The 18367-nt window shown below is 42.0% G+C and overlaps 1 protein-coding gene across 3 annotated transcripts in view; it reads right to left on the bottom strand.

The window, feature by feature from the left end:
- The window catches only part of CCDC197 (coiled-coil domain containing 197), a 580999-nt gene that overhangs the window by 156841 nt on the left and 405791 nt on the right, over positions 1 to 18367 (bottom strand). For all 3 annotated transcript variants that reach the window (XM_044074581.1, XM_044074582.1, XM_044074583.1), the window contains one exon: positions 9952 to 10124. In XM_044074581.1, the coding sequence (XP_043930516.1) occupies positions 9952 to 10124 (173 nt within the window). The remainder of the gene's footprint in view (positions 1 to 9951; positions 10125 to 18367) is intronic.

The raw sequence follows: 18367 nt of genomic DNA, 5'->3' as shown, positions 1-18367 counted from the left end.
GTCCCTGTTTCTGCAGTACTTCACTTCACTCATAATATCCACAGCATTCCCCAACTGTCTGGTGTACTTAATATGTGACTGAGGTTCATAATGTTACACCACATAAAGAATGACAGTATGTGAAAACACCGACATAACAATGCCTCACATGCAAAAGATGTGAATACTTCCAAATTAGAACCATCAACACCATCACCCATGCTAACTTCTCTAATCCACTGAGCCACACAGGCTGCCAGACAGGAGTTATTCATCACAAATTCAACAGCATAAATATGTACGTTGTTATTACTGCTTTACGTGGAACATACATTGTGTGTTAGAGTTTTATGTTACAGCCCTGAGATTGCATGGTATGCTGATATACCAGTGCTGACTTACTGTTAAAGCAGCTATATGGGAACAACAGCACATGATCTGCTGGGATAGACAGTGGCCCAAATATCATGTGACCCCACTGTTTAACATCTCCCTTCACTGATGTAGTGAATATTCCAACCATGAGGTCTAATGATTATTAGGGGACACATACTATTGGACTGGGTATCTGCAATCCCATGTGTTGTTACATCTGTCCGAACAGCCCAGTATATTTCCTTGCATAAATGCAGCCGATCCAAACATATGATACCATATTATATTAATCCTGACAAGTAGTGTGTAGGTTAGAGATTTACTTTGCAAATGCAGCAGCCGACAGAACTGTAGTTCAGGGCTGACTCTGTGTGATAGAGGCAGTACACAGCCAATACATGGATAAGTACAGGTTGTGTGGATTGCTTGGCATCAACAATTTTACTATATGTATGTGAGTAGGAGTAAGGTGTCAGTCCCTAGGGCTCTAGGTTGTCAGTCGATGTGCTATTTGTTGCCTCTTAGCCAAAGCCAGGGCATACCGGGCATGTCTACAGGGACATCATTAGGGGGGTTCCTTCTCTGAGTCATCCTGTGAGTGTGGCTCTGGTGCCCTAGGCAGTGGTGGGGGCTGTGTATCCCTTCCCTTTGCTGATCCTGCTGCAGCTGTTTCCGCAGGATCATACTGTGCAGTATGGCACATACTGTGAATATTTGTGCACATGTGCCTGGTGTGTAATGCAATTTTGAGGCACCAGAACCATGACTTCAGAAGCCCAAACATATGTTCTATGATGTTGCTAGTTTGTGCGTGTTATTGGATACACCCTCCCCTGATGTCAGCTACCTTCTCTGTAAATACCAACATAGTTCTCTGCCTACATGGAGGGGATATGCAGACAGAATTACCCCTTTATGTTAGTCAGTAACTTTACCTCATTTGCATAGGGATCTGTGCTCACAGCCTGGGGACTACAAGCTTCAAAGCCCTACCACGTTAGCAACAGCACCAATGTAGCACTGAAGATACTCCATGCAGGGTCCTGTAATATATTTATGTCACATAATATTAGTTTTGTTTTTTCCAATTTTTAAAATATTTTTTTATAAAGCATGTTTGTGCATTGTGGCGAGCCACGTAAACATACCCAGATTATTAAAAAAATTTAAATTTAACTTATTTTCTTTATTTCCTTTAATTTTTTAGACACACGAGGATAGTTTCACTCATATCTGTACATGGTATGCCATTTCTATCTACATTTTTACAGCCCCTTTTGTCTGTCTACATTCCTGTACAAATATGGACACTGACACAGGGTCTGCAGAGCTGCCTATCTGCTTGCTGCATTGCTCCACCTGCCTCATTTGCATGACATTCACCTGCTTATGAGGTGATTTGCATGCCATAGAACTTCCTGTGTTGCTGCATGCATGTGCACTGCTCAGCAGTGTTTACTGAATCTAAAACCTGCTTACTTTCATGTAAGCAGCACAGCAAAATGCCTACACAGTAAAAATATTATATTAAGCCTGACAAGTAGGGTGTAGGTTAGAGATTTATCTTGCAAATGCAGCAGCTGACAGAATAAGAAGTTATGTACCTACCATAACGTTCCATGTTAGTTGTCTTCTTCTCGCCTTCTTTCTTGCTGGTTGAGTTCAGAGCCAATCCTCGGCTCCGACTCGGCCATCTTCAAAAGCTCAAGAGCTGCTTACTGGCTCGAGGCCCCCCTATATCCCATGATGCCTGGTGCTAGATACCCAGATCTCATTTGGTAAACCTAACTACAGACATAATAATAACAATTATAATAATAATAATAATACAGTAAACTGTAGTAGGATGCATGAACCTACTGGAGAGACTGATAGTGAGAAGTAATAGCCAAAGAAGACTCAGCTAGTGATAAAAAAACATAAGGAACTCTTCTCGGTCTACTAGGATAGGGGGATAGAGGGTGGGACGCAAGAAAGAAGGTGAGAAGAAGATAACTAACATGGAACGTTATGGTAGGTACATAACTTCTTAATGTTAAGCTGTCTATCTCACCTTCATTCTTGCTGGTTGGGACAGCGTCCCTAGCACCTCAATCCTGGGTGGCTCATCGGAACAGACTCTTCAGAACAGTGGAACCAAAATCAGCTCTACTCCCGGAGGCCACATCCAGCTTATAATGTGAAATGAAGGTATGAGGATTGGTCCATGTAGCTGCCGCACAAATAGTTTCCATTGGCAATCTTGCCTGAAAGGCCACTGAAGTAGCTAGAGCTCTACTGGAGTGACCTTTTGGTTTAGCAGGAAGCTCTTTATTCCTTAACTGATATATAAACGTAATAATAGATGTCAACCACCTAGATAAGGTTACTTTCGACACCGGTATACCTTGTTTACCCTCAGCATAGGACAGGAACAACTGGTCTGATTTTCTGATTTGCTTGGTTCTTTGCAAGTAAAAGCGTAATTGTCTATGAACGTCCAACTGATGTAATTTGTATTCCGCTTTGTTGGAATAATTTGGAAAAAAACACATGTAGGTCAATGGACTGATTCAAATTATTATCAGAAGTAACCTTTGGAAGAAAGGAAGGGTTAGTCCGAAGAGAAACTCTATCATTGTGAAAAACTAGGTAAGGAGTACGAACACAAAGAGCCTGAAGTTCAGAAACTCTTCTAGCCAACGTAACTGCAACCAGAAGAAGGGTTTTCCAAGAAAGAAGCTGCAGGTTCAAAGGGGGGCAGTATCAGGGAAGCTAAACTCAAATTCAGATCCCACGGAGGCAGGGGATCTCTTACTGGGGGCCTGAGTAGAGTGGTCCCTTTAAGAAAGGCTTTACAAAGCTTATGGGACATGATGCTTGTATCAGATAGGCCCGTATGAAAGTTTGAAATTGCAGCTAGCTGGACTCTAATCGTGGAAGAAGAGGATCCAGCTCGAAAAAGTTCCACTAGAAATTCTAAAATATGGTGCACAGGGGCTGAAAAGGGATCTATATTCCTGGTCTCTGCCCATAAGGAAAAACGTTTCCACTTACTAGCATAAGTCTTTCTAGTGGTAGACTTATGCGAGGATAAGATGACTTCATGCACCGAGTGGGAGATGTTCGGAAGCCTGGCTAAGGTCGGAAGTGGAGCAACCAAGTAGCGAGCTGGAGAGATTGAAGAGATTGGTGCGGCCCGCCCGATTGATGGATCAGGAGGTCTGAAAGTGGGTACAGGGTCCAGGGCTGCACCAGAAGGTGATGATGCAGGAACGGGAACCAAATTTGTTGAGGCCAGTAAGGGGCAATGAGGATCATCTTGCATCCCAATGTGGTAGTTTTCTGTATTAGTTTGGGAATCAGGGGAAACGGAGGGAATGCATAAAGCAGTCCCTGAGGCCAATCGTGCACTAGAGCGTCTCTGAGGAAGTGTCTGGGAAGAGGGAGGAGAAAGAAGAAATTGTCGCACTTGCTGTTGAAGGGGGTGGCAAAAAGGTCACAGCAAGGCTGACCCCATTTGTGGAAGATTTTGTCCGCCACAGTCTGATTGAGAGACCACTCGTGAGGCATGAGAATTGCTCTGCTCAGCCTGTCTGCTATAATGTTGGACTTCCCAGGGATGTGCGCTGCTATCAGAAACCGTTGGGAAGAGATCACCCACTGCCAAAGTCTGAGTGCTTCTCGACATAAGGGGTAGGACTTGGTTCCGCCCTGCTTGTTGATGTACCATACTACTGACATATTGTCTGTTTGAATTGCAATGGTCCTGGTAGGAAGAGAGTTCTGAAGAGCTTGCAATGCTAAAAGCATGGCCCTCATCTCCAAGATGTTGATATGCAGATGGTACTTGTGAGGCTGACAGGTGCCTTGGATTGTTCTGCCCTGAAAATGCCCCCCCCGATCAGGGAGGTGTCCGTGGTCACCGTAGCTACTGGAGGAGGAAAAACAAATGGTCTGCCCTGGTGTAATGATGGAGAAACCATCCACCAAACAAGTTGGTTTTTGCATGACTGTGTGATCATTATCATGTGAGACATTGGTAGTTGCTGAAAGGAACATTGTGTGAACAGCATCCACTGAAGAATCCTCATGTGAAAACGTGCAAGGGGGACTAGTATGATAGCCGCTGCCATGAGACCCAATGTTCTTAGGACGAATCTGGCCCGAATTTTTTTACATCCTAATAAGACCTGCACATGTCATCGAATGTCTAACACTCTGTCTACTGGAAGTCTCGCTGACATGTCCTTTGTATTTAAGTTTGCGCCTATAAAGGTGATAGATTGACAAGGTGACAATGCAGACTTTTCGAAATTTATTGTGATGCCTAGTTTGGAGCAAGTTTGGATGGTGTAGTCTCTGGCTCGCAGCAGGTGATACCTGGTGGTTGCAGTAAGGAGCCAGTCATCTAAATATGGAAATACCTGGAATCCTTGCCATCTCAGGTGAGCGGTAACTACTGCCAAACATTTGGTGAACACCCTGGGGGCTGTGGTGAGACCAAAGGGCAGAACTCTGAACTGATAATGACTGGCTCTCAGCCAGAAGTGGAGGAATCTTCTGGAGCGTCTGTCCATTTTGATATGGTAGTACGCGTCCTGAAGATCTATGGAGCACATCCAATTGTCCTGACCCAGAAAGGGTAAAATGGACTGTAGCGTGACCATCTGGAACTTCGTTCTTTGAACCGACCTGTTTAGTCTGCTGAGATCCAGAATGGGTCTGCAGTCCCTTCTTTTTTGGTACCAAAAAGAACCTTGAGTAAATTCCGGATCCTTGCTGGTCTGCTGGGACTGACTGGATGGCTCTTTTTCTTAGCAGTTTTGAAATTTCTTGAACTGCTTGATCCCTTAGATTGGGTGGAACATCTGGAAGGGATTTGTTGGGAATGTGAGTGTGAAGGAAGGGGATTTTGTAGCTTTTGGATATGACAGACAGTATCCATTTGTCTTGCGTTATACTTTGCCAGGCTTTTGGGTACAGCGATAATCTTCCCCTGACTGCCTCCGAAGGTGGACAGCCAGGCAGCACTTCAGGGATGCTGGAAGTGCTTGTCAGAGAATGATTCTCTTTGGCCCTGATTTTGCAGACCCCCTCTGGCCCTAGGGCAGCATCTATTGTTGTTCCCTCCTCTGCCTCTGGAGGGGAACTCTCCACGTGTGTCAGGCACAGCTCCCTGAGGTTTCCGGAACCACATTTTCCCACTCTTTTGACCCTTGGGATATGGTCTTGAAGGAGTGGAAAAATGGACTCCCACAGCAGAGAGAGTCTTGCCTTCCTGTTTACACCTGGTAAGGGTATCCTTCACCTGTGGTCCAAACAGAGCAGAACCATCAAAGGGGGTGTTGGTGAAAGATGCCCTGAAGGGTTCTGCAAAGTTGCATAACCGCATCCAAGCGTGCCTCCTCAAAACCACGCCTGTGCTTGTGGCCCTACTCGTGCCATCGGCTGCATAAGAGATGAGCAGCATGGAGGAGTTTACTACCGAATTAAGAGTCACCAGCTGGGAGGCAACCTTAGCCTGGGCCCCCGCAGCTGATGGATCTTGAAGGGCATCTCCTAGCTCTTTAAGGAGATCCCTTTGAAGGCAGGTAAAGTGGCACAAATAGTTCAGAGACCTCATGGAGAAGGTCACTGAGGAAAACATCCACTTCCCATATCTGTCCATCATCCTAGATTCCTTATTAGGGGGATGGACAGACGAAGTTTCAGCCAACTCCTTTTTTGTGGCCGCTGCTACCACCATGGCATCAACGGGAACACCCTTGGTCAGAAATTGCTTGTTTTGTGGGGCAGTAATAAATTTTGTGGGCCTGCAGGGAGTTGGTTCCATTGTGTCCGGAGCTGACCACACCTTTCGAGCCACCACAGACATCAGTGGATCGAAAGGCGGAGACACCCAGGAGGTGGAGGGTCGGGATCCAAACGCGTCCAGGAATACCGACTCATCCTCGGAAGGGTTAAGGGTAGTCCAGTTCCCCTCTGCCTAAGAATCTCAAGGATGTCTGAGAAGGAGATGTCCTCAGAGGGGGATCTCGGGGACCCTTCCAACTCCTCCAAGTCAGTATCTGAAGTGACAGACTCAGGGGAGTCAACATGCTTTCTCTTGCATTTCCTCTTTCGAGGGGGCTCCTCTGAATGAATGGGGGAGGCTTCAGAAGAGGAAGATACACCCAATGGGGTGCCCTGGAGCACTTGTTCCCCACGCTTGGGGTCTGGAGAAGGGGCAGAGGCAGGAGCAGGCACCATGGGGGGAGGAGCTGATGAGGCTGACCGTGAGGCTGACTCAGATGCCAGCACACTCCTCATGACTTCAAAGGCACCTCTTCCTGATATTGGAGAAGGCTCCAGCTTCGAAGAGACCGGGATCCTTCCCGGTACCGAGAGAGACAGCTCTGAAGCCGATTTAGGAGCTGAACTCACCTGCGCCGAAGCTCCGAGAGGGACAACAGGGTCGGACAAGGGTCCAATGCCACTCACCCTCTCGGAGCTGACAAGGGAGTCCCGGCGCCCAGATCCCTCCAAGAATGGCACCATGGAAGAGATCGGAGCCGACGATGGAACCGAAAGGGGAGGTATCTGTGCCGATGGTCCCATGATCCCAGCCTCAGCATGCTCCAGCTCTGAACTCAAGGGATGAGTCGAAGGAGGAACTACTGCAGGGACAGGTAGAGCCAAACCCTGATGAGGGGGGCTGGATAGCATTTTAGCCAGGGCCTGAGATTTTAAAAGCTTGCTCATCACTCTCTCCAAATCATAGTCAGATAGTCTAGACGACCGAGAAGAGTGGGATTGATGACTTCGCTCCGATTGCAACAAGGGTGACCCTGGAGCCAAGTGTATTGACTAAGGATGGTGATCTGGAGAGCTTTTGACTCCCTGATGGTTCCGACAGAAGAGTCGGGGCCGACTGGGAGATAGGTACTTCGGCTCCAGTCAGAGCCAAAATTGGCTTGGAGATAGGTACTTCGGTTCCAGCCGGAACCAAAGTTGAAGCAGATGCCACACCCGACGATGGCTCCGAACTGGGAGCCGGTGGCTTGGAAGGTTTCACTGACTGAGCCTTGGCCGGTGATCCTTCAGGTTTAAGCAAACCCCTAAGGATAAGCTTATTCCTATGCTCCTGCAGGACTTTTGGACTAAATGAGTGACACACCGAACAAGAGTCCTGCAGGTGTAGGGTGCACATGCAATAGACACAAGAAGTGTGACCATCTGTCAGTGACATTTTCTGACAGCATGAGTCACACTTCTTGAATCCAGACACTTTCTTGTCTGTAGACATTCCTGTAAAGGAAAAATCAAAATACAAAGAAAGAGTACAAAGGGAAGTAGGTAACTAGAAAAAAACACACACAGTCCACACAAGTTACCACACCCTAACAGCACACACACACTCTATAATATAAGAAAGGCTAAACGGACCTACCAACTACCACAATTTCTAAAGAAAAATTTTCCTACCTTAAAAAAGGAAACAAGGATAAGCCTCTAACTAAAATGGCTTACCTTAAAAAGGAAAACAGGAGTGGGGGAGGGAGGGGAAAACTCTCTAAGAAGAAAACGAGTTTTCAAGGGGGGGATTAAACACTAACAAATACCAACAACTATGTACGAACACTAAGTATTCTAACTAATAATATAAAAACAGTTCTAAATATATATCAATAAAGTGAAAAAATACGACCTGAGCCAGTAAACGTAACCTCGTAGCAGAAGCGGCAAACGAGATCTGGGTATCTAGCGCCAGGCATCATGGGATGTAGGGGGGCCTCGAGCCAGTAAGCAGCTCTCGAGCTTTTGAAGATGGCCGAGTCGGAGCCTAGGATCGGCTCCGAACCCAACCAGTAAGAATGAAGGCAAGATAGACAACTTAACATCTGTAGTTCAGGGCTGACTCTGTGTGATGTAAGCAGTACACAGCCAATACATGGATAAGTACAGGTTGTGTGGGTTGCTTGGCATCAACAATTTTACTATATGTGTAGGCTTTATTAAATTCCTCCCTATGTTTATAAATCCCAGGGAATATAAGAAGTAACAGTGGTTTAATATTACCATGTTAATGGCTTCTTGTGTTTTATATAGTTTAGAAATCTGGTACTGTGCTGGTTCTAAAATATTGTATTCAAGAACAAACCCACCTGAGACATTTCACATTCCCATCTGCTTATTTAAGTGACTCATTCTGCTTCATTTCTGCCATATGTGTCTTCCACATCCATATTTACTTGTATGTTGTTCTTTTCCTATATTTATTTTGCATTACAAACTTTATCCCATCTCACCATGTAACCATTTTGTGTTACTGGTCTGTTACTCAAGTTTTTATTTCACAGCCTAATTTTCTTAGTTGTAACCTATCTACAGCAGTTTTGATTACATTTTACCACTGAATGTTTCCTTACTTTGTAATGCCTTTTCTGTCAGGTTGAACATGACAATGAACTTTGGCATAAAGCAGTTCTTAAATTCATACACAGCACGAGCAATGAACTGTGTACGTTGTGCCTTACTTTTCATACAGTGCATCTTATGTCATACATATCTGCACAGGACTTGTGTGTGTGTGTGTGTGTGTGTGTGTGTGTGTGTGTGTGTGTGTGTGTGTGTGTGTATATATATATATATATATATATATATATATATATATATATATATATATATATAAATAAGTAGTTTCTGCAGACATGCATCTTATGACTGCTCCCTGATAAATTTACAAGATACATTCTGTAAGATTTGAATATTTATATGCCTCTCTTTTTTGAACTTTGAAAAATATTCTGCTCCTAAATGAACAAGAAATCACACTTTGTGATATTACAATACACTGTCATGATAAGCAATATAACGTTATAAACATATGCATTCTAATACAAGTGAAGAATATACATGTTTTTTATGCAGATTATTTACTAAAGCCTCAGAGATGTGCTTTGAACCTTAGGAAACACCCCTGCAAATCTATGATAGCGACAACAATTTGTATACTATTACAATAAATGCAATAAATGGTACTAAACATAACTGTCTGGATAGGTTCTAAAGTTTGAATAGTGGCCCTGGCACTAGACTAGCAGACTGGGGGTTGGTGAACAGGCTGTGCCCACTTGCCATCTCTGGGGGGAGGGAGGAGAAAAATGCGCTAGGGAGCTGTGCTGTTACCGTGTTACCAATGGTGAAACCAGAGTTCATGGATTCAGCAGGCACCATGCAAATATATGGGGAAGGGGGGGTATCCCAGTTAGGGGATACATTATTGCAAAATCAAGGTAATATGTTCATAGTATACACATGCCAATATGCCCGGGAGTTAGAACAAGAAAAACAAAGTTGGCCACAGTATGATGACCCCACTATCTCTTCTTCATTTCCCAGTCACAGGAGGCATTCACAGCTCAATGGTTGGCCAGTCTTCCTGTCCAGATGGATGATAATCCCCTCAATGAAGAGACATCTGTGGTACCCCCCAAGATGTAGTCACCCTAGGTTGAGACAGAGCCATGGGAAATATCAACAATATGAATTCAGTGAAAGCTGGGCAAAAAAAATTCTACCAAGCACACAAGCTTTTCCACTAATAATACATAGCATTTATATAGTATTACTTACAAGTTTAATTGTTTCATGTTCCCGCTGTAGTGCCTCCAGCTGTCGTTGTGCCATTTCAAGTTCACTGGCGAGTGTGACCTGACTGTTTACCAGAGCTTCATTGGTAGCTGAGAGAGTCTCATATCTCCTAATGAGGGCTATCACTGAGGAGTCTGCACCATATTCAATATAGTCTTAACAAAAGACAACAAAAAAGGGGGGCTGAGGTTAAGGATTAAAGTTTAAGAACTGCAAATACTTTCTACATTCAATGAATTCTGAAAAAGAGTAAGATAAAATAATAAAAAAAAAAGCAATGCTATGTCGCAATGTACATACAGATAGGCTTTACAATGTATAAAATTCAGTACATCTAAAACTCTTCTATGTATGGCTGAATTATTTATTCCAAACATTCATTCACTGACTGAACAGTTTACCTTATTGTGAATTATGCTAAGGTTCTGTTCTTTGCTCATAAAACTTCACTACAAACAACAGCATTATTTATAAAAAGGTAAAAAATTTTCTGCATTCCTTTCTTTTAAAGCAACAATACCATTAAGACATCAGATCTTAATGACAGGAGAGTTGTGTTTTCTTGAGTAACAAAAGAGTTTTAGTCAGATAATTTCATGCAATATGTTTAAACGAGTCTACTTCAAAATGTCGAAATCCCACAAAATCGGACAACATCGTCGAGATGAAATACATGACAACTCACTTCTGTGAAAGACCAGATCAATAAATATCTTCCCAGCCTAACCACTAACACAAGTCACAAAAATTAAACTGCACCATCCCTTGCCCCCCACATCACCCCTAACTAAATATACCAACTCAGATTGTACTGCAGTCGGGAAAAGGGCAAAGTTCACCTTACTGGCCAACAGGTTACTCACCCTGGGAATAGATTCGCCGATCCGGTCCTTTACTGAAATGGGTTTTTCCTGATTTCATCTCAACGATGTAGTCTTTGATTTTGAGGTATTACAATATTTTCAGGTAGACCCATTTAAACATTACACTTTGAAATCTTTCATAAAAATTTGATTTTTCTGTGAGTAATGGTAATATTGTTGGTGACTGTAAATAGCAGATTGTGTGTGTGTGTGTGTGTGGTAAACAAATGTAAAAATAAAAAAAATAAAAAATATTGTTGATATAATATCAGAGCTAGCTTTGTTACAAGTGCTGTGCTCTGTTACGAGTTTGCAGAACTTGGAGAAAAGGTAAAAGATGAGTTTTATGTTTATACACATTTTCCCATTTTCTTTCTAAATGTCTGTAACCTTCGAGGTAGTATCTACAAGACAACAGGGGTGTGGGGGCAGAGCCACTGCAACAGAGGGATGCAGGAACAGCATCCCCTGTCAAAAATGATTATCTAGTACTTTGCACTGTTCTGTACAACATTTTAAGATTATGCTTAGGCATTATACTGGCCATAGTTTGTATCTTCTGAGAACATGCTTCATAGTAAAGCATATGAAAAGATGATTATATTCTGTTTCCATTGGAATCAATCACTTAGTAAATATCGTGTGAGCAATGGATAGTTCAAATGGTGGAACTGCAAAGTGAGAATGGCTGTGAGCTGTTTGAAATCTGAGGTATTTCCTGTGGAATGACCTTATCAGGATGTGTAGCAAGCATATTGTCCATATTTACATCTGACTGTAGAATTCCCCTTCTATGTATGATGTACACTGAGAAATCTGAGCTCTTGAATCATCTTATTGATTCTAATATTATTTCCAGAATACAGCATGGCTTCTACCTGAACCACAGAATTGACACTGTACGTCAAGAAATGGTGGAATACATATATTTCCAGCTAAAAAAGGGTAACTTAGTAGATGCAATTTGTTTTGACTTACCTAAGAGCTTTATTTGTTTTGACTTACCTAAGAGCTTTGATACAGTCAGTCACAAAAAGCTCCTACAGAACTTGCAGGGTTTAGATATAACCTCTGGATGATTTATGAACTACCTCACAAATATATTGCAAGCTCTCAGATGGAATTACGCCATCTCTTCCCTTCCACCAGTTTACACTGTTGATTCACAGGGATCTGTTTAAGGTCCATAGTCTTCATGTCTTGTCAGGTAGTAAGCTTATGGGGGTTAAGGCTCTGAGCTGTTAACAAGCTGCTGCCTGTGGTCAGTGGTACAGGATTTGATTCCTTCCAGCTCCATTTGCCTATGGTGTGATTGTGAGCGAGTCGCATGATCAGGCTGTGCTCTTGGGTTGCACCTGAAAAGGGACACTTGTGTGCACAGGGTTTAACTGATTTGCAAGAATATAACGTGAAATAAAAATGTACTTATTTATTTGACTTTGTTTACAAGGAAAGTCTGACTGTGTATGATATCCTCTTTCAGTGGAGACCTAGGGAGAAAAGCTGCAGAAAATTATTATGGTAAAGCTAACATTCAACATATAAATGTAACATTTAGCGGCAATTTTTACATACAATAAGTAATAGCATGTTGTAAAACATGCAAGTGGCTGCAGACAACATTTAGGCAGAAGTCATAGATAAATGTACTGTCCGAATAATGGCATTTAGGCAGAAGTCAAAGATAAATGTGCAGTAACATGATGTATATCAATTTACAGAGATAGGGAGTTATACTGTTTGAAAAACAGCATTTGGACCACAATCAGACAAGAGAGCCAGCAGCATGATGTAGATCTGTTTACACAGAGAATATCACTTGAGGACTGCTGATAGTGTCAGGGTAAAGGTCAAATACAGCATAATCATCTTATAGCGTTCAATAGCTGGAGATCCTCCTGTAATCTCGCATCGTCTTTAGGCAGTGCAACAGATATATGGCAATAATGAGCACTGACATAAGTATTATTAGTAGGTTGAATTTACCGGGGGGAGATTAGCAAAGGCAGAAACATGAGTAATTAGGGTGACTTTTTAGGTTTATTTTGATGTTGGGAAGGATGGCAGTTTGTTTTAACACCAATGGGATATCGTTCCAATGCTTAGATATACTTGCATACAAAAAAGCCTTTATTGTGGTTATTACAAGTGTTGTGTGTTAAGTGCTGATCCTTGGATCCTAGATGTGAATGAAATGGGGGAGCTCATTATGGTCATGCCAAACTTGTCTGATATGTGGATCATTTGACCATCACTCTGCAAGAAGTTTCATTAAAGTGACTGAAAGTAAACTACAAGCTTTTTTCCAAATAGTGCAAAAACAGCTTGTCAGTCAGTATTGTAATGTTACATGAAAAGATCAGGACTTCATGTGAGGGCACAATAATAAGTCTTGTACCAATTAAAATAAGTCATGTAAACTTCTTTGAACAAGTCCTTAATCTTGCACTTAACGGTGTCAAAGGACAATGTTATTCTGACAGATGAAGGCAGCAAATTCCACTCTCTGGCAATTCTACTTTGAAATGAGTTATATTTTTTTATTGTACTGCAAAATCTGTTATTGAGAGCTGTTCATTTCTTCTTTTGTTAACATTAAGAAAAAAAGCTTAAAACCTACTGTAGCCTGTATAGCAATGTTTTGTGAACATTTGTGTGACTAAATCAAGTCACCTCTAAATAACTTACAACAGACTGAATGTAGTCTTTGTCTTTTCAGCCTTTCTTCATAGGCTAATCCCCTGAGGGACAAAAAATTGATTTGTGAAGTAATTCAGGATTTCCTTTTCTATCTTACTGATATCTCTGGATTCATATATATATAAAAGTCAGTGTTATACTCTGTCAATAATTTTAATAATATTAAAGCAATGCTATATTTGACAAAATATCTCCAACATGACTAACATAGTTTTTACTGGTTCTTCATCAAAACTTGGGATAGTTCTGAATATGGATTTGCTTGACAGTCTTCCTAACAAGGAAATTATGACCACGTGATCAATAACTGACAAAAACTCAGATTTGATTCAAACATAGCTAGCATAGTCACAAAAACAATCCAGATTATTTATTGTCATTTGTTTACCAGGAAAGTCTGACTGAAAAGTGTCCTTTTTCAGTGCAGACATGGGGAGAAAGCTCCATTATGCGGATATCACTGTCATTATTTGCATTGTTTTATCATTTACAGTCAGTTTCATTAATGAGCATCAGTTCCATTATTCAGATATCTTTGACATCAGTCACATCATTTACAAACAATTTTAGTAAAAAAAAGAAATAACATTTTCATTTGGCTTTTATATGAATCAATTTTTAACACAGGGAGGTATATGCAATGCAAAATCATCAGTATGCATAGATTATCAGGCCTCATATATAAACATTTGTACCTATAAAGACTTGTTCAAAATCTAGGACATAAGAAGATAAATAGAGTTAGATCAACCTAAAGAAAGGAAGGAGGTGAGAAGGTGCAAGGAAGATAAAAGAGATGAGATGACAGAGGAGGTTATAGTTGTGATAACAGTACAATAGATTTTGTGCAGCAGAGGGTTATGACACAAATTCATAGAGCTATATTAGTACCAGTTTAACCTAGGGTGGTGCAGGTACAGGCTATTTATCTATCAGATGTTGCATTTAAAGTATTTCAGGTTGCAGACTGTTCTTATACATGCATGTATACATACAAATATTTCAAGCATGGACATTAATGTCCTTCTAGCCGGCCAATATACCAAAACAGCTGTACCTGTAATAGGGGTCTAGGCTGTTCGTAAAAATATCTAAACTAGTGCTTACTTTAATATAGTTTGGTAGTCTGTCCCATGAATCAGTTGCTCTTTCAGGTAACCAATTAGTTCATAAGTGTTTACTAGGCTAATGACCACAAGGGCCTTTTTAAGCTTATCCATGTATCCCAAATCATTGACAAGTTCTGATACCCTTGATAAGTGTAAGCATGGGCCTAGGAGATTAACCATTTACAGGTTACCTGTGTACACTGACTCTTTCTTTGGCAAATAAAGTTCCCAAGGCCCTTCCCTCACCTTTACAGGAACATGATCAATGACCAAATATTTAAAAAAAAAGATACTCATTCATATTCGCATGTTTAGCTAAGGCTTTAGATAAATTCATTTTTTTAATACTATAAAAAAATATTGATGTGCATAGATATGGTCTTTAAGTTTAAGCTCAGTTTTTTTATGTTGTAAGTATGGCAACTAAGTTTAAATGCCTATTTTTATCCAGGGTTGAATGGCTGCTGCAGTATGAAACTTATTTTAGCATTAAAAGCTTTAACTAGATAGGTAATATTTTAAGTGTTAACTACCTTTTGGGTTAAATGAATTATTTAAATAATAAGGTAGTTTGCTCTTGTATCTGGCTTTGTTTTATATTTAAAAGCAAGTAAGGGCCTATGACAGAGCCCTGTGAGACACCCTGTCCAATTGCTGTATGATACTTGTCATGTCCTATTTGTAAGTCATACAGCTATCCATTTTATCAAGAGTAAATCAATACCTAGTTGTTGCACTTTATTGATCAGTATTTTGTGTATGGCCGTGTCAAATGCTGAACTTAAAGCTATATACATTACATCACAGCACACTGTTTTATTCATAGCTGTTATTATATTGCTATGAAACATCATGTTACAGGTGGTCTTCTTATTTTTCCTTTTGGCTGCCCCTGTTAGGGGGTCACCACAGCAGGTCACCTGTTTCCATTTCTTTCTGTCCTCTGCATCTTGCTCTGTCATACCAACCACCTGCATGTCCTCTCTCACCGCATCCATAAACCTTATTTTAGGCTGCCTTCTTTTCCTCTTACCTGGCAGTTCCATCCTTAGCATCCTTTTCCCAATATACCCAGCATCCCTCTTCAGCACATGTCCAACCCAGTGCAATCTTGCCTCTCTGGCTTTGTCTCCAAACTGTCCAACCTGAGCTGACTCTCTAATATACTAATTTCTAGTGCTGTCCATCCTCATCACACCCAATGCAAATCTTAACATCTTTAACTCTGCCACGTCCAGCTCTGACTCCTGCCTTTTCATCAGTGCCACCATCTCCAGCCCATATAATATAGCTGGTCTCACTACCATCTTGTAGACCTTCCCCCATTCACTCTTACTGGTAACCGTCTGTCACAAATCACTCCTGACACCCTTCTATACCCTGCCTGCACTCTCTTCTTCACCTCTCTTCCACATTCACCATTACTCTGAACTGTTTATCCCAAGTATTTAAACTCATCCACCTTCGCCACCTCTACTTTCTGCATATTCACCATTCCTCTGTCCTCTAGCTCATTCACACACACATATATTCTGTCTTAGGCCTGCTGACCTTCATTACTTTCCTCTCTAGAGCATATCTCCACTTCTCCAGGGTCTTCTCAACCTGTTCCCTACTCTCACTACAGATCACAATGTCATCCACAAACATCATAGTCCACAGGGACTCCTGTCTGAGCTCATCTGTCAACCTGTCCATTGCCACTGCAAATAAGGAAGGGCTCAGACCTGATCCTTGATGTAATCTCATCTCCACCTTGCATGCATCCGTCACTCCTATCACAGACCTCACCACTGTCATACTGCCCACGTACATATCCTGTACCACTCTTACATACTTCTCTGTGACTCCTGACTTCCTCAAACAATATCACAACTCTTCTCTAGGCACCCTGTCATATGATTTATCTAAGTCCACAGAGACACAATGCAACTCCTTCTGACCTTCTGTATAGGTCTCCATCAACACCCTCAGAGCAAACATCATCTGTAGTGCTCTTTCCTAGCATGAAAGTGTACTGCTGCTCACTAATTATCACCTCCCTTCTTAACCTAGCTTCCACTACTCTTTCCCGCAACTTCATGCTGTGGCTGATCACTTTTATCCCTATGTAGTTAAGAAAGCTCTGCACATCACCCTTATTCTTAAACATCAGTACCAATACACTTCTCCACTCCTCAGGCATCCTTTCACTTTCCAAGATTTCATTAAACAATCTGGTTACAAAACTCCACTATCATCTATCCTAAACATCTCCACGCTTCCACAAGTGTGCAATCTGGACCAACAGCCTTTCCACTCTTCATCCCCTTCATAGCTGTCCTTACATCTTCCTTGCTATTGCATTGCACTTCCTGATTCACTACCCACACATTATCCAACCTTCCCTCTCTCATTATCTTCATTCATCAGCCCCTCAATGTATTTTTTCCATCTGCTCAACACACTCTCCTCACTTGTCAGTACTTTTCCCTCATTATCCTTTATCACCCTAACCTGCTGCACATCTTTCTCAGCTTGGTTCCTCTGTCTAGCCAATCAGTACAAGTCCATTTCTCTCTCCATAGTGTCCAACCTTTCATACAACTCACATACACCTTATCCTTTACCTTCACCACCTCTCTTCACAATACACCTCATCTCCTTTTACTCCTGTCTACTTTATTCATCTCTGTGACAATCCCACTTCTTCACCAACCTCTTCCTCTGTGTACTCTCCTGTACTTCCTCATTCCACCACAAGGTCTCCTTGTCTTCCTTCCTCTGTCCACATGTCACATTAAGCACCTTTGTAGCTGTCTCCCTTACCATCTCTGCTGTGGCTGCCCAGCTATCTGGTAAACCTTCACTGCCATCCAGTGCATCTCTTAACCCTTCCCTGAAATCCACCTTACAGTCATCCTTTTTCAACTGTCACCATTTGATCCTTGGCACTGCCCTCATTCTCCTCCTCTTCCTCTTCTTGATCGCTGATTTCATCCTAAAGACCACCATCCTATGCTGCCTAACTACACTTTTCCCTGTCACCACTTTGCAGTCTCCAATCTCCTTCAGACTGGCCCTCCTGCATAGGATACAATTCACCTGTGTGCATTTTCCTCCACTCTTTTACATCGTCCTATGCTCCTCTCTCTTCTTAAAATATGTATTCACCACAGCCTTGTCCATCCTTTTCACAAAATCCACTACCATCTGACCTTCTGCATTCCTCTCCTTAACACCATACTTATCCATCACCTCCTCATCCCCTCTGTTCCCTTCACTAACATGCCCATTGAAATCCACTCCAATCACCACTCTCTCACCCTTGGGTACACTCTCCACCACTTCATTCAAATCACTCCAAAATTTTTCTTTCTTATCCATTGCACACCCAACTTGTGGAGCATATGCGCTAACAGCATTCATCATTACACCATCAATTTCCAGCTTCATAAACATCACTCGATCCAATACTCTTTTCACCTCCAAAACACTCTTGACATACTGTTCTTTCAGGATAACACCTACCCCATTTCTTCTCTCATCCACACCATGGTAGAACAATTTGAACCTGCCTCTGATAGACCTGGCCTTACTCTCTTTCCATCTGGTCTCTTGCACGTGCAATACATCAGCCTTCCTTTTCTCCATCATACCACCTAGCTCTCTCCCTTTACCAGTCATACTGCCAACATTCAAAGTTCCTACCCTCACTTCTACACTCCTAACCTTCCTCCTCTCCTC

This window comes from Protopterus annectens, chromosome 6.part0, assembly GCF_019279795.1.
Source record: "Protopterus annectens isolate FY-2018-M chromosome 6.part0, PAN1.0, whole genome shotgun sequence".
NCBI classification, from domain to species: Eukaryota; Metazoa; Chordata; order Ceratodontiformes; family Protopteridae; genus Protopterus; species Protopterus annectens.
The sequence above is the reverse complement of the archived record's forward strand: the minus strand, read 5'-3'. Positions and strand labels throughout refer to the sequence as shown.